Genomic DNA, 17,345 nt, shown 5'->3' with positions numbered 1-17,345 from the left:
CATCAATATCATGCAGCCATGAAAAAGAACAAATCTTAATATATCAAATATACATACTACCTGTGCACACTGAGAAAGGTCACAGCAATAGCAATTTATACTATGTGTATTATAACTTTCAAGAGATTTTTAAAACATATACATTAAATCTATATTTAAGTAACTTTGTATTTAAATTTAGAAGGCAACCCACCAAATTTAACTATGAATACCATCAGGGAGTAGGACTGGAGAAGGCATGAACGAACATGTTTTCATATTATCTGACAAGCAGAAATCTAATTTTTTTAAAATTATTTTTTATTTTTCAGCCTTGGCTGGTGTGGTTCAGTGGATTGAGTGCCAGCCTGAGAACCAAGGGGCCACCTGTTCGATTTGCAGTAGGGGCGCACACCTGGGTTATGAGCCAGGTCCCCAGTAAGGGGGCACAAGAGGCAAACACACACTGATGTTGCTCTCCCTTTGTTTCTTCCTCCCCTCCCCTCTCTCAAAAATAAATAAATAAAATCTTTAAAGAAATTATTTTTTATTTTTCAATTACAGTTGACACACAGATTATATTAGTTTCAAGAGTACACCAGTGATTATAGACATTATATAAACTACTAAAATACCTTGTACCCACCTGACACCATACATAGTTTCTGATGTTTTAAATGATGTTACAGAGGCTGGAGAGTGAAAGAAACAACTGTTAGTATGCTAATGGCTGCTAACCAGCTAATAAAATACTGTTCACATGCCTGTTTTGCCTGTTGGAACTTTGGATTAATTTCCAGGTGGCTATTTCCACTTGTTGTTCAGCCAAGCTCCATTCAACACCAGAACTTCCACTTGTTTGTACATGGGCTTTCCTGACTGCTGTATTATGGGAGTGGACATTTGTATATGCAAACTCTGTGCTTATACCAGAGCTTGCCACACTTCACCTCCTACTATCCCTTGCCTAAAGCTAACGTACATACTTTCGGTCTCCTCTCTCTTCTTCCTTCCCTCTTACTTAAGGTATAAAACTTGCCAAACTCTGGAACAACGGACATGATGTCTTTCCTATCTAGCCATGCTACTGGCCCCTAGACCAGTCTTTCTGGCTAGCAGTTTTGGCTCAATAGAATCTTACTTACAAAAAACTTTCAGCTGTAAAGTTAAAGTTTTTTAAACACTTCATACTACTGTTTTGAATCCTGCATACCAGTATAGATTAACCCCCACAATGGAAAAGCTCTGAAAGTAACATTTCTGTATTAAAAAGAAATCCAATGGTTCCTCACTGCCAACAGCATTCTATAGACTTTTCAATGGAACACTCAAGGCCACCTTACTCTTACTCTAAACTACTACTCTTACTCCTGACTTTTATTTACTCCTATAAAACTCTAGGTCCAGCTACATCACTCTTAGTCACTGCTGATAAGCAAAACCATTCTCCATCAAGTCCCTTTCTCCACATACTCTAATACTACTTAGCTTAAATAGACTTTCCTTTATCAGGTTTTCAGATTCTTCGTTTTCTGAATGCCTCCCTCCCCTGAATCTGCTGCTCTCCTACATATGGTAGTTTATGTGCATTTCACGTTTCACACACTCTCCAATTCAACTGTAAACTTGTTGCTGGCAGTATTATCTTACTATCTAACCTACACTGCGTGCTTATATGGTTAAGTGATCCAAAAAACGTTTGTTTGAATGTGTCCCTTTGTTAGCATCCTTAAGTTTCCTCAGTGACACTCCTACCTGCCTTCCCAATCTATACCACACCATGGGCTCCTCCTGGCCCAAGATAATAGCTTTGAAATGTGACAGTTTCGGTACCACCACTTAGTACGTGAGCTATAGGAAAAGTTACTCAACCTTTAAAGCTCAGTTGTGTCACCTGTAAAAAAAGACCATAAACATTCACTTACTCAGTGAAAAAACGGCTGTTACAGATCACAACGATCACGTCACCCACTTACTATTTCTTTGCCCACAAATTCCATTCTATTGCCCCTGTCCAGTCACTTCATCTTTCCAAAGACATTTAAAGAGTACAATCTACACGTTGCTGCCTTCTCTCCCGTATATATTACTTCACTCTTTAATCACTTATAGTATTATCTTCAAGGCCCCGAACCTATCGCAGCTCCTCAGAAGCCGTCTCCTCCCACTTCAAAATCCCACAGGTCTTCCTTCCTCCTCCGTGGACACGACGTTAGTCATACTGCGAGAGACCAGGACAAGGGCGTGCTTACTTTCCTCCAGTCCCAGGTGGCCAGCAAAGACTGCCTTTCACGGGAACGTAGCACTTGACCTGTTCTTATGAATACAACGGCTTCGAAGTTCTTTCTAATTTCTCCCACCTTCTGCACTTCTCCAGCAAGCTCGATCACACCAAATTCCACAACCACCGAGTGTTACCACGATTCCAGTTTGTAAAGGAACTTCCAAAGGTTACAAAATCCTGCGAGATAACAGATTCGTACCCAGTTCTGAGTTCTCCAGCCCACTTACAGCCCCTCCCAAACTTCTCCTTGGAAATGGATACGCACCCAACTAACCCACAGCCCTACAGATATTAAACAAAACTCCAGCAAAACGTGTTCCTGACGTGCAGTACCTGACGTACCCTAGCCGTCTCTCCAGGTAAGGCGCGCGTGTACGCTGCCGCCGGGCGACCAAAGGTGATGCAACACAGAGACCGCGCCGGGCTGAGGGCGCCGTTCTGCGCCAGCTAATCAGCGTGCGTCGTCAGACACCAGGCAACAAAGAGAACGGCGATTGGCTGGAGGGTTTGACCACACCCATCTCCTCGCTATCCGGAGATGCTGGCTCGGAAGGCAGCTGGTTCGTACCGGGCAGCTTTCGTAGTGGTGGAAGGAGTCTGAAGTGGTTTCTGGGGTGGGGACTGATTGGAACGGGCACAGAATGGCGGCTGAAATTGTGCATTCTGATGAACGTTGTCAAAGAGGTGCATTCGTTTGTCAGTGTTCACCTTTCTATACGTTAGACCAATCAAATCCAACGACGGTGGCTTCGGTTATTGTAGTGTGGGGCTGCGAGCAAGTGATCCCAATTTCCTAGGTAACCATTACAGAAAGCAGCCTTAGCGGTAGGACTGTTTTACTGTCTAGTTGCAGAGCTTCACCAAAATGACCCAGGAGTTTGCAAACTGCAGGTGCCTGAACCACGTAGCAGGCCTGCTGAGACTGTCTCTGAAGGTAGGTCACAAGAAGCTACGTTTTAACTGCCTGTTAAACTGCCTGTTAAACTTTAACTGCCTAGATAATTAGTTGCACACTAAAATTCCTGACCTATTTGTAGAGATCATCTCAATCCTTAGAAAAACCCCGAGTTCACATATTGTGTCGGGAAGGAGCCTAAGCATGCGCGATCGGTAGTGTTCCGAGGAAGTCCTCCCTCTAATCCTGTGTTCCACAGTGCCACCTCCAGAGTTCTGGATTTTACTGCAGAAATTATGGTAATAATTTCATATGGTAATATGGAAAGATAAAACAAAAAGGGAATGTCTAGTAACCAACTTTAAAATTGTTTCCCGATGTAAAAGTAAAATTTCTTACCAGCTCAGTTACATATTTACAATCTACTGTGTGTCTGCCTGGTAGGTCTAGATCTGCTGGTTAAAGCAATAGAATCCAGAGCCATGCAAAGGATAGTAGACCTCATGCTTTGGCATCAGAGAATAGGAAAGAAATTTTAGGGCTTGACAAATTGAGAGTAATTCTGCATGTGACTGCTTATTGTATCCATTACAGGGACAAAGGTTGATCTGGCCAAGAACATGTAGAAAGCACTTAGTAACTTTAAGAACATTTTAATAATCTGTATAGTGTTCACTTAACACATACTGAAAGTCTAGGAACACAATGTCAGAGATTAGAGTAAGGTGGGTTTCATGTCCTTCCTCAAAAGGGTAGTTCTCAACTCAGTAACTTACACATTTTGAAGTACTTAGCATGTGTTTTGAAGCATTTGCATTCAAGTTGCTACCTTGTTCAGTTCATCATCTGTTCAGATTATCCAGATTGGAACAGGACAGAGTACTCCCAGAGATTTAAAAAAAAAAAAAGGTGAGGACAGGTCTGATAAAATTGGATTGAGAAACACTTTATGGTACTGGTGGGAAATATGGGAAGGCTAAGTATAAGAAAAGATAAGCAAGTAAAAAATAAATTCTAGGAAAAAGTTAAATGTGGGCCATATATACTACTTGGATTATCATTGATCCTCATTTTCAGAGTAGGAAGTCAACAGATATCTAAAACTGAAAAACCAAGAGATCACAGAGTAAGCACTTCAGGTAGAAATATGGAGATAAATTCAGAGGAAGTAAATTGCTGAAGGTACTTTTATCTGGGCAGCAGAATCTGCAGAGTGGGCAAAGCTATGTGATAGCACTTTCATTTTGGAGATGTAGGGTGTTGACAGATTTAAACAGCCATAAACTGACACTGGTTCCACGGAGAGGTGACAGTCTGTACCGTCACTGAGTCTAATTGAGCTCAGTGTTCTGTTTGAGCCTACAGAATATACTGGTAATTAATGACTCGGAGCCAATTTTTGGGCTAGGCCTTAAGTGACTATCAGCATTTGATTCCTGATCCTAAAACCTAGGTGCTATGCTGTGAGGAAACCCATGGATAGGCACTGAATGGACCATTTAAGAAGTGGATTCACTAATTCCAGCAGATCCATTCCAATGGAACTACATGGAGAAAAATTAGCAGTCCCCAATGAGTCCTGACCAAATTGGTTATTTGTAAGGAAAGTAGTTCTTAATGTGATGAGTTGTTATAAAGCAATAGATGAGAAAGTGTAAGTGTAATATACATCAAGAGAAGGTGGAACATTTGTATTTATCCTGCTGAGTGGTTGTTTCCATTTTCCGTGAAGTAGTTTGAAGTCTTGGAACTATAGGAATGCCTCTTCAGTTACTTAGTTCCTTGGACCCCATTTAAAAAATTTATGTGCTGAGCACCCACTATGTGCTAGACATGGCTCTAGGTAGTGATGACAAAATGGATAACCAGAGGACACCCCTGATCTGTTTATATTCAGTCAAGACATAAATTAATACTTAATTTCAGATATAGTTGTCCCTTGCTATATTGCAGTTTCACTGTCACGGGTTTTTTTTTTAAAGATTTTATTTATTTTTAGAGAGAGGGGAAAGGAGGGAGAAAGAGAGGAAACATCAATGTGTGGTTACCTCTTCCATGCCCATACTAGGGACCTGGGCCGCAACCCAGGCATGTGCTCAGACTGGAACTTGAACTGGTGACCCTTTGGTTCACAGACTGGCACTCATCTACTGACCCACACCAGCCAGAGCTGTTGCAGTTTCTTTTAAAATATATATCTAATTCTGCCCTGGCTGGTGTAGCTCAGTGGATTGAGCATTGGCCTGTGAGGCAAAAGGTCTCCGGTTCAATTCCCACTCAGCACACATGCCTGGGTTGCAAGCCAGGTCCCCAGTAGGGGACACATGATTTGTGTAAAATCAATGTGAGGCAACCACAGATTGATGTCTCTTTCCCACTTTCTCCTTCCCTTCCCCTCTCTAAAAAAATTTTTAAAAAAAATATTAAAGTGGGTAACACCTTTAAAAAAATTATCTAATTCTGTATTGCAGTTTCACTATATTGCAGGATTTTGCGGTATATAGGTATTTATATATTTATTTCAGTTATTTTTGCCTAAGAAGTTAAAAAATATTAAAAATGTTAATTCAAACATATTAAAATATTAAATCAAAATAAAATACAGTATGTATTTCATCAGTGGATGAATACTGTACTGTACACAATGAAAATGCACTACGCCACTACCATTTGTGAAACTTTGCCGTGAGATTGTACATGGTACACTATTGGCTGATGGAATAGAAGGTGATCAACCATAGCGCTGTGTTCTGTTATCCTGGGCGCTGATTGGCTCAGTGACCACAGCATTCATCTGTTTGCTCTCCTGCACTGTGCCCGTGTGTTCAGCATCTCTCCTTGTCCACTTCACATCAACGTCTGATTGCTGCACATAGTGTTGCTCTGTGGTGTTGTGTTTTTGTGAAATTTTCATAAAAGTCTGAGTTTATTTTAAGCCCTACAATGCCACTTAAACATTCTGCACCTTCTAAGGATTGTGGCAGTGAACCCAAGTGCCAGAGGAATATGCTTACCATCAAAAGGGTGGAACTTTTCAACATGTGAAAGGAAGGCAAAAGCTACATGGCTGCAGGCTGCCATTACAAGATCAATGAATCGCTACATAAACATGAGAAGAGTATTTGGTCTACTGCAACAATGACTTTTAACAAGACTGCAAAGAGGGTGGTCACTTCCCACAATAAGGCCATTGTGAGGATGGAGTCTGCACTGGCTCTGTGGATAAATGACTGCAAGAAAAATAATATCTCCCTAGATACCAACACCATCTGGATGAAGGCCAAGAAACTTTATGATAGTTTTGCAGAAAGCATGAATGTTCACAATGGTGACAAGGATGAAGACAAGGACGACAATGCAGAAGCAGGACTGTCGAGTGCTTCTCCCACCAGACCAACCCCATTCAGTACCAACAAGGGCTGGTTTGACTAATTTCAGAGAGACTGGACTCAAGAGCATTTCTCTGCCTGGAGAAGCTGCCTCTGTGGATAAAAAGCAGCACCAGCAACTCCCCATAAGTATGTTCATCACTCAGATGAAGAGATCAGTTACACCTACACCTTTAGTGGAAATAGAAGTTATGGCCCAGGGTGAAGATACTGAAACACCTAATGAAGCTCTGCCTTCAAATGAGCTGTAAGGCTCTTGGCTGTGCAGTACATTCATCTCATCATCATCACCTTCCAGTACTGCACAGCTACATAATTCATCTTCTCCACTCAAGTTGTAGTGTACTTCACTGGCGAGTACCCATATAGAATTTTATGTTGTTAAAATTACGTAGGTTTTAGAGTACAGAAAGTGTTTAAGAGCATGTGAAGTGTTTATAAGAGTGTGGGAAAGGTTTACAGGAGTGTGGGGTTTATAAAGCCTTAAAATATATATAAATAATAAAATAAATAGAATGCCACCACTTCGTGGATTTTCACCTATCATGGGGGTCTCAGGAACATAACTCCCACGATAGGTGAGGTATCACTGTGCACATATTATGGCTCCATAATAATTTCTTGGGATTGTTTACATAATACCACCTTGTATGGAAGCTAGCTTGATAGGATTATCTGTCTTTCATCCTAGCCCTAATGATTTATTTAACAAGGTATTAAATCTACTTCCCTATAGGGACCTAGAGTCCTGACTCCTAACTGTGACCTTTTAAACACTTGCATTATTCATAAATCTCTGGTCTAACTAGAATTTTAGGATTGATGGGTGGCCTCTATCATTCCTGGAGGCCAAGAGCAGGAAAACTGTACTTGGTATCCTTTTCTGGTCTTCCCAGAACTCTCCTATGATGTTGGTCTGAAATGTCCTACATTTAAGTTAGGTATTCAACAGGAAGCAAGTACAAAACTCAAGTTTGACTTATATTCAACCCATTAAACCAAAAACACAAAATGGAGATAAGGTGTATTTAATATAATCAGAAATAAATATTTTAAGTAGTCTATACTTCACAAAAAACCTAACTTGTAAAACACAAGTACTCTGACCCATGTGTTTTAAAAGGCTTCAAGCAAAGTTTGCATCAGAAGATGCCCATTAATTATTGATGATAGAGGGCAAAGAGATTATACACAAAAAATATTTTCTTTTTGAGGGTCTATATTGTTCTTCATAAAAAATGTTCAAATCAATTTTTTTTCAAGAACCTAGGAATAAACAGGGAAAATCCGCAGGAAACCACAGCAACCAGAATGATACCCATCATTAAAAAAGTTAGACTTTGAATATTCCTTCACTCCAATTTCTTGTCAACTAAAATTATTTTTTAGTTCATCCAGTTTCCATAGGCGAGTCTTCTTAACCAGCAGTATCAAAGCCAATAATGACACTTTTTATTTTAGTTTCACTCTCCTTTTGGCATCTTTATGTTTCTTCTGGCAATCCTATAAAAACATAAAATCAAAAAAGCCTTACTTAAAAGTAAATGTAAGTTATTATCAAGGAGTTTAGTAACTATAAAGTAAAACTTAGGGTTAATTAGTGTTGTGGAAACCATTTTAGAAGTGCTCACCTGGAATGAACAGGGACTATTTAAATTTTTGGCTTTAAGTCTTTACAATGGAAACTCTAACTCAGTCTTTCAAAAGTTTCATGATTTCCTGTTATTTAAGGAACAGGACTGGAACTCGGACCAGACACTCAATTCATCCAGTTTTCAGTCTCTTCACCTGTACTGTGTATGTTGGAGTAAACAATGTCAATGTTCCCTTCCACCACTGTCAGCTGTCATCCTTTTTGTCTTAAGTTGCATATCTTATTGCCTTATTCTTATACAAGGCATATATTAACACAAAGATAACACTGTATCTATTTATGGAGGCACTGAAAATGAAGATACAATTACTCACCCTACGCAGGTTGTTTGTTCTGGCCTCCCAAGAATTCCTACTAATATTACCTCCCATTCCTTTCCAGAATAATTCAGAACCTACCAAGGGAAAATCAAAAAAGATGAAGCAATAAATTAATACCAAAAAGGATAAAGTTCTAGTGCTGACATTATCAAGGTCTTTAATTCTACCTAGGACCTCCCCACACCCTCAATTTATACTAAGTTTATTACTTTAAAATCATTTTTAATTTTTTAATTACAGTTGACATACATAATTATATTATTTTCAGGTGTACATGCCAGTGATTACACATTATAGAATTTACTAGGTGATCATCCCAATAAATCTTATATCCACTGACATCATACACAATTATTAGAATATTATTGACCATATTCCCTGTGCTATACTTTTACATCCCCATGACTATGCTAATTACAAATTTTTTTTAAAATATTTTATTTATTTATCTTTTAGAGGGAAGGAGAGAGGAAGAGAAACATCAATGTATGGTTGCTTCTCGTGCATCCCCTGCTGGGAACTGGCCCCTGCTGGGAACTGGTCTGCAACCCAGGCATGTGCCCTGACTGGGAATCGAACCGCGATCGTCTGGTTCACAGGCCCGCGCTCAATCCACTGAGCTACACCAGCCAGGGCTTAATTACAAATTTGAACTTCTTAATCCCTTTACTTTTTTCACCCATCCCCCCTAATCCACCTCCCATCAGACAACCATCAAAATGTTCTCTGTATCTGTAAGTCTTGTTTCTGTTGCCTATGTACTTTATTTAGATCCAAAAATATATAATGGATATATATATATATATACCCATTTCATGATTCTTATTTTTTTATTCTTAAAGAAGCCCCTTTAACATTTCATCTAATACTGGTTTGGTGGTGATGAACTCCTTCAGTTTTTCTTGTCTGAGAGGTTATTTCTCCAGTGAGTCTAAACACTAGCCTTGCTGGGCAGTCCGGGTTGTAGGTCCTTGCGTTTTATCACTTTGCATATTACAAGTGCCCAGGAGATGCCAAGCTGTGAACTATGGCTGGCTGCCACTAGTGCCAGAATGAGGCCCCTAAGTGAGAGGTACGGAAAACACTGAGGCCAGATGCTACTTATTTGAAAGATTTTAGGAAAGTCTGAAGCATGAGCCAAGAAACACTATTGGTATAGAAAAGTCAGCAAAATAACTTCGGTGGGCTTGGAAACTGGTGGTGTGGGGTTTCAGGGAATTACTGAGGTGGGGCAAACAGTGATAGGTTGATGGAAACTCAGATACAGAGTATACAGCCCACTGTTCAGGGAGGGCTTAGTAAAGGCACTATAACCTATGCCAGCACTTCTGCTTGGGTGAAAGCTGACCCTCCAGCTCTTACCCACATGCCAGACAGTTCAGTTGCTCCCCATATGTCCCTTGTACCTTTCAAGCTGCCATCCCAGTGTTAGAACACAGAGGGAGTGAGTCCGAGTTAGTCCATGTGAAGGCCCTATATATGAGGAAATGCCTGGGACTCCAGAAGCCCTTCATCTCACCCAGCCACAATGCCTGCTGGTTTTTAGAGCTAGAAGTCATGGGGACTTCTCTTCCTATCACTGGAACTCTGGGCTGGGAAACCTGGTGTGGGACTGTGACACTTCACTTTCAGGTGGCACCTCTTCAGCTGAGATATTCCTCTCGATTATTATCTGCTACATGTAGGTGTTGGACTACTCTGTTCCATGTCTCCAACCCTACCAGTCTTGTAGCTTTTCTATATCCTTAGCTGTAGGACTTCCCTTCAGCTAAATTTCAGGTGGTTGTGAATGATGATTGTTCTGTAGTGTGTGTGTGTGCATGCATATATATATATATATATATATATATATATATATATATATGCACACTCACACACACATACTCTTTTATGATCCTTAACAAGAGCTTGTTTTGTTTGGGGGAATTGCTTAAATGGTAGAAAAATCAATCCTACATTTTTAGTACACTAAAACTTCATGTGAAAACTCGAGGTTGTTGTTGAACTTCTCATTTCTTCAATCCTAGCACAAACATAAACATGAACATGAACATATATATATCATACATTGATTATGCTATTACAGTTGTCCCATTTTCCCCCTTTATTAGCCTCTGCCCTGGACATCCCCTCCCCCACATTCCCCCACTTTAGTTCATGTCCATGTGCCATATTTATAAGTTCTTTAGCTTCTATATTTCCCATACTATTCTTACCCTCCACCTTTCTGTTTTCTACCTACTGTCTATGCTACTTATCCTCTGTACCTTTTCCCCTCTCTCCTCCTCCCATTCCCCTGTTGCTAACCCTCCATTTGATCTCTATTTCTGTGATTCTTTTCTTGTTCTAGTTGTTTGCTTAGTTTGTTTTTGTTTTAGGTTCGGCTGGTAATAACTGTGAGTTTGTTGTTATTTTACTGTTCATATTTTTTATCTTTTCTTAGATAAATCCCTTCAACATTTCATATAACAAAGGCCTGATGATGATGAATTCCTTGAACTTGACCTTATCTGGGAAGCACTTTACCTGCCTTCCCATTCTAAATGATAGCTTTGCTAGGTAGAGTAATCTTGAATGTAGGTCCTTGCCTTTCATGACGTGGAATACTTCTTTCTAGCCCCTTCTTGCCTGTAAGGGTTTTTTTGAGAAATCAGCTGATAGTCTGATGGGAACTCCTTTGTAGGTGACTGTCCCTTTATCTCTTGCTGCTTCTAGAATTCTCTCCATTTTAACCCTGGCTAATGTAATTATGATGTGCCTTGGTGTGTTCCTTCTTGGGTCCAACTTCTTTGGGACTCTCTGAGCTTCCTGGACTTCCTGGAAGTCTATTGCCTTTGCCAGATTGGGGAAGTTCTCCTTTATTAATTTGGTCAAATAAGTTTTCCACTTGTTGCTGTTCCTCTTCCCCTTCCGAATTACCCCTATAATTCGGATGTTGGAATGTTTAAAGGTGTCCTAAGCCTCTCCTCATTTTTTTGAATTGTTTCTTCATTCTATCCTGGTTGAATGTTTCTTTCTTCCTTCTGGTCAACACCATTGATTTGAGTTCTGGTTTCCTTCTCATCACTGTTGGTTCCCTGTACATTTTTCTTTATTTAATTTAGCATAGCCTTCATTTTGTCAGCTAATTCATGACTGAATTCAACCAATTCTGTGAGCATCCTGATTACCAGTGTTTTGAACTGTGTATCTGATAGGTTAGCTATCTCTTTGTCACTTAGCTCTAGTTTTTCTGGAGCTTTGATCTGTTCTTTCATTTGAACCATTTTTTTTTTGTCTTGTTGCACCTGTTACGTAGTAAGGGGCAGAGCCTTAGGTGTTCACAGGGGCGGGGCAACCCAGGATCCTGAGTTGTGATGCTGTCTGTGGGGTAGGGGACCATGTTGCTTGCTCTGCTCTCTGCCAGGTTTTCAGTCACTTCCTCTGCTACCCACAATCAAATTGGGCCCTTCTGGTGCTGGTTCCCAGGTGGGTGGGCTTGTGTATGTTCTAGAACCCCGTGGGTCTCTCCAATGAATTCTCCTTTGATGCTGGGAGTTTCTCCCGCTGCCACCTCAACCCCCACAGGAGTTTTCAATCAGATTGTTTGAGGCTTTCTTTCCCTGCCCTGGAACCCTGGGTTGAGTGGTCTGTCTTGCTCCCTAGTTGTTCTTCCCCATTTATCTGCACACGAATGTGGGACCATCTGCTCTGCCAGCCACCTCCTTGCCATGAGTCTACTTTGCCCGGCTGCCCATCTCCACCCCTTCTGGTCTAGATGAATGTTTCTTCTTTAACTCCTTGGTTGTTAGACTTCCATACAGTTTGATTTTCTGGGATTTCTGGTGGTTTTTTGTTTTTAAATTTGTTGTTGTGCTTCTTTTGGTTGTGTGAAGAGGCACAGTCTATCTATCTACACTCCATCTTGGCCAGAAGTCCTGTAGTTTAGTTATATTTTTGATGTGGTTGTGGAAGGAGGCAAGTACCATGTTACCTATGCTGCCTTCTTGACCAGAATGAATAGGCATGATCTAGGGCTCCTCTGGGGAAGCAACTGCAGTCCTAGATTTGTCTGGAATCCGTGGGTGCCGATTTCCTCACTGCAGATGTAAGGATTTATGCTAATTTTCATAAATATTTTGGTTTTTTACAAGATGAACATGTAAAGTTTCAAGGATTTTATTGTTTATGTACAATTTACTATTATGTAACTTGGTTTATGTTTGTGCTAGGATTTAAGAAATGAGAAGTTCAACAACAACCTCAGATTTTCACATGAACTTGTGTACTAAAAATGTAGGATTGGTTTTTATACCATCTAAGCAATTCCCCCCAGCAAAACAAGCTCTCGTTAAGGATCATAAAAGAGTGAGGGAGGTAGTTGGTGGGAGCTCTCAGCCTTTCAGCTTTACACGTCAACCTGTATCAGTCTAACAGAGTGGGCTAAACAACATGATTATGCAAAGGGTTAGAATTTTTGCCAACATAGTTCTTACTTGGATGCATGTTATTAGATTAGAACATGCAGTGTTGACAGCTGTACTACTACCAGTTCTATACCATTTAATCAAAAAATGCACTCACCATGAAGTCTTTCATCATTCTTGGAGAAAAAGAAAAATCTAGTGGTCTCTTTCTCAGGTAATGATATTTCTCTAGACAGAGAGATTGGTTGATTAATTTCTATATATGAGAAGCCATATTTACATTGGAAATATAAACAAACTATTCTTTAAGTATGCTTTGTGTTTTGCTTATTTTGCTGAATTAAATGACCTCATGCTTTCTCTTCCACATTCTTCTCTTTTATCTGATGCTTTGGTGATGAAGAGTCTTTTAAGTACAAGAGCTATCTTCCCCATACTGATTGTTGATATTCTCACCCCTACCATTGCCACCTTGTTTGCCAATGTTTCTCATGAGCTGGAAGCTGCAAAATCCTCTTTTTAGAACAGTGTGACTCTCTTTTCCCTGTACACATCATATCCCTGCCCCCTGTGCTATCCATATGTTAAGAAAAGGAAATTTGCTCCTCATTACAAAAAAGCTACAGAATTCTCTAATGAATCTAAGAAAATTAAGTTGTCTTGAAAGGTAAGCTTAGATACTTCTAGAATATTTCTAAAGGATGTCTAACTCAGATTTTATAAATTATAAGGTGTACCTGTATAGTAACAATTTACTTACGCAGGTCTGGGCTTTATATCATTTGTTTCCTCAGAAGCATCTTCTTCTTCTGAACTGCTGTCTTCGAAATAAGAGGCTCCCTGCCAGGAATTCTTACCAGGTTTCACTGTCTCAACTTTATAGGTCTCTATATTGTCATGATAATAAAAGATGACAGGACTGTAACTAATCACCAAGTATTTCTGAACATACTCATTTGATTGCTTTCACCATGTTAGCATATCTCTCTACTTTGACAATATCTTAATCATTAAAAATAGGTAGTAACTTTTAAGATTTTTAAACAGAGAGAAGCTACTGTCATATTTTTGGCATTGCTAGGGTAATCTTAAAAGGAATATAGTAATGTTATAAAAAGATATAAAAAATAAAGGTTTATAAATGGGGAACATAGTTTAAAAAACAAACAAAATAAGCATGGCGCCTGTGGTAGCACGAGAAGTCTAATATAACACAATGTAGTGAAATCAGGTTTCCCTCCTGCTTTTTCAAAGATGAGAAAAGGTACATATGTTTACATTTTCAATTTCCAAAACCTTTCTAGAACTGCTGAAAAAACTACTGATAAAAGATGCAGACAGACACCTCACAAGTCCCTCAAATTCCCAAGTTAGAGCACTACTTCCAGGTTGCTGAGGAGACTTAATACTCATTTTAAGACTAATTCCTCATACTTGACTCTCAAATTAGAATTTGAGAGTCAATCTTAGAATTATAGCCCATATCCTATCCATATCACGCCAATTCTGTCCAATAGTTTAGTACTTAAACTTGGTACTTAAAAAGAACAGAGGAAAGAAAATGAGATAAGCAGAGCACATCTTATTTAGAACAGCATTTTAAAAACTACTAGATTGTTATATCCCTGTTGGATTACCACACAGCTGGCATTTAATACTTAACAGCTAAACACATGCATGTTATTTTAGCTGCTGACCTTTCAAGTAGAAGCCATTGTAGTTAGGTGCGCATGCATTCTACTACATAGATCTATAGTAGTCTTTACAGGGAAGCTCCACGAAGGCTGAACTTCCATTCTGACCCCTAGGTGAAGAGTGGCCCCCTAAGAACAGGCGTTTTTAATTTTTATACTATGTTGGCCTTCAGAAGTAAACCTTCTGAAATGTAATGCAAAACTATCCATACATACTGTTTTTGATACTTTTCTTTAGATTCTGGCAACTCTTCAAGGATAAAGTTTGAAACAACTGACATATTGATGAAATAGCATATTTGCATCAAGCCAATGTTCTATTTCTTCCTTTCCTTTACCATATACTCATAGTTGTGGCTTTCCATAAGTCATGGCTTCTCCACATGCATTTAAGATATGAAACTACTTAAATATTTGACTAACTATACTTCATGATTTCTTTCTACTGTATAGAAGACATGCTGCACATTACTCTCCAGCTTCAACTGGCTAGAAGTTTGCTCCCTTAAAGCAGAAACAATGTTTTGCTCTGTTAAACACTGCTCCAGGAATAATGCATTTATGATCATGTGATATTAAACTTCATGTTGTTTATCTAGGTGTAAGAAAAAACCCTTTCTTCAGCTAATGTTAAATAATTACACTTACTGTAGACTCAGTCAATTAAGTTTAAACTGTCTAGTATGAAATAGTTTAAAAAATAAAAGTACCTTCCTTTATATCTTTAGTGTCCGAATCAAAAAAGGAAAATGTGAACCCGCTGGGCTGCTTGGCCTCAGTCTTCAAAGCTGCAGGGTCATGGACTTCCTTGGCTTTCTCTCCATCACAGTCTTCATTCCAGGGCACGCCTTCCTTTTCATTGGTATCTTCTGTAGCTTGGAATATTTCTTTTAAATCCATAGCAATTTTGTAATACATTTCTTTAGACACCACAGGTAGTTTCTCAGCTTCCTCTCTTTTCTTCTTTCGCTTTGCTTTACTGCATTGACATAGACATATGCACCAAAATGGAACAGTCAATGTTTGGATAATTTCCAAAAATAAAAAAAGGACAATAACATGACTAACTTTAATCCCATCCTTTCAAAATCCAGCAGGATCTGCATATATAAAACTATGCTTATAAAAACAGAATCTTGACCAATAAGCTTTTTATATACAAAACTATCTCAAACAACTCTAGTAAACATGAGTCATACTAGACTTCTTATCCTCTGAACTACAATTCAAAAATTAAACCTGAGACATTAGCTTTGAGTTAAAAAATTCATTTAACCCCAATGCACCTGTTTCCTCACCTGCAAAATGAACATGATAAATCAATCTAAAACCTTCCAAAGTTTTAAAATTCTGATGAGTTTACAAAACTGGCAGAGAAGGCTTTAGTTATAAATCTGCTTTAAAAATGAATTATAAATATGCTATGTCTAGTTTGTTTTGGATAGAAATTTTTATAGTGCTATATAAATCTGCTCTACATTTAGGAGAAATGCTTTTCTTTTTGATCTTTGATCTTTTCTCTTTGATCTTACATGGCAGTTTTCTTTTCTTTTTTTTTTTAGATTATTTATTTATTTATCTTTCGAGGAGAAGGGAAGGAGAAAAGGAGAGAAATATCAATCTATGGTTGCCTCTTGTGAGTCCCCTGCCAGGAACTGGCCTGCAACCCGGGCATGTGCCCTGACTGGGAATCAAATCTCGATCATGTGGTTTGCAGGCCCGCGCTCAATCCACTGAGCTACACCAGCCAGGGCGACATGGCAATTTTCAATATCAAGTTTTTAGTTAATAAAGGATTAAAATACATTTTACTATTAGAGATGACTTCAGGTATCAGGCTAGAATTTTAACTGTATTAAGTAGTAAGTGAACAAGATGTCTTAAATGATCATCTAAGTGGTGGAGACTATCTCACAGTAAGAAAAAATTTTTAAAGATTTTATTTACTTATTTTTAGAGAGAGTGGAAGGGAAGGAGAAAGAGAGGGAGAGAAACACCACGTGGTTGCCTCCTGTGTGTCCCCCACTGGGGACCTGGCCCACAACCCAGGCGTGTGCTGTGACTGGGAATCAAACCAGCTACCCCTTGGTTCATAGCCCATGCTCAGTCTACTGAGCTACATCAGCCAGAGCTCACAGTAAAAAATTTTTAATACTTCCAACCTAGATACGGTTTAAGATAGCTATGCTTCCTATGAAAGCAAAGTGTATAAAAAATGGGGTCCTTTAGACAGTTCCAAGTGACTACCATTGAGCCATGTAGTAGTGGTTTTAAAGTGGCCCAAAGATCCTTTGATACTTCCTTCTCTAAGGGGTAACATGAATTATCCCATTCCTTGAGTGTGGGCTGGACTCAATTTCTTTAACCAATAGAATAAGGCAGATGTGATGGTGTGTAACAACTGACATTAGGGTCATAGAATGAAGTTTGGTTTTCTCCACGCTCTCTCCCTTTTCTAGATCACTGGCTCTGGGGGAAGCAGTTGCCATGTTGTAAGGGAACTCAAACAGCCAAGTGGAGGGGCCAATGGGGCAAGGAACTGAGGCTTATTGCCAATGACCCTGTGCCTGATCCATCTCGCAAACATCTCAAACCTTCAGATACTATAACCCTAATTCACATCCTTTAAAAAAAATTAATTAACTATTTTTTTAGAGAGAGGGGAAGGGAAGGACAAAGAGAAACATCAACGTGTGGTTGCCTCTCACGCAGCCCCCACTGGGG

At 39.3% G+C, this 17,345-nt stretch overlaps 2 protein-coding genes across 6 annotated transcripts in view; both read right to left on the bottom strand.

Annotated features, from left to right (window-relative positions):
* The window catches only part of IARS1 (isoleucyl-tRNA synthetase 1), a 117,389-nt gene extending 114,735 nt beyond the window's left edge, over positions 1-2,654 (bottom strand). Inside the window, exon 1 of one of the 4 annotated variants that reach the window (XM_037037269.1) lies at positions 2,565-2,654. Coding sequence is in view for 1 of the 4 variants with exons in the window: in XM_037037268.1 (XP_036893163.1) it covers positions 626-639 (14 nt within the window). In the remaining 3 variants the exon portion in view is untranslated. Of the gene's footprint in view, positions 1-625; positions 655-2,089 lie in introns of those variants that run through there. The other 3 variants (XM_037037270.1, XM_037037271.1, XM_037037268.1) reach the window with 3 other exon arrangements.
* A 4,905-nt stretch (positions 2,655-7,559) lies between these two features.
* The window catches only part of NOL8 (nucleolar protein 8), a 42,695-nt gene continuing 32,909 nt past the window's right edge, over positions 7,560-17,345 (bottom strand). For both annotated transcript variants that reach the window (XM_037037149.1, XM_037037148.1), the window contains exons 13-17: positions 15,332-15,600; positions 13,688-13,814; positions 13,085-13,155; positions 8,516-8,595; positions 7,560-8,050 (exon numbers count right to left, since the gene is read on the bottom strand). In XM_037037149.1, the coding sequence (XP_036893044.1) occupies positions 8,000-8,050; positions 8,516-8,595; positions 13,085-13,155; positions 13,688-13,814; positions 15,332-15,600 (598 nt within the window). In that variant the 3' untranslated portion in view covers positions 7,560-7,999. The remainder of the gene's footprint in view (positions 8,051-8,515; positions 8,596-13,084; positions 13,156-13,687; positions 13,815-15,331; positions 15,601-17,345) is intronic.

The sequence above is a fragment of the Sturnira hondurensis genome, unplaced genomic scaffold, assembly GCF_014824575.4.
Source record: "Sturnira hondurensis isolate 20B ecotype Veracruz unplaced genomic scaffold, ASM1482457v3 Scaffold0022910, whole genome shotgun sequence".
NCBI classification, from domain to species: domain Eukaryota; kingdom Metazoa; phylum Chordata; class Mammalia; order Chiroptera; family Phyllostomidae; genus Sturnira; species Sturnira hondurensis.
Note: the sequence above shows the minus strand (reverse complement) of the source record. Positions and strands in the feature narration are given on the sequence as shown.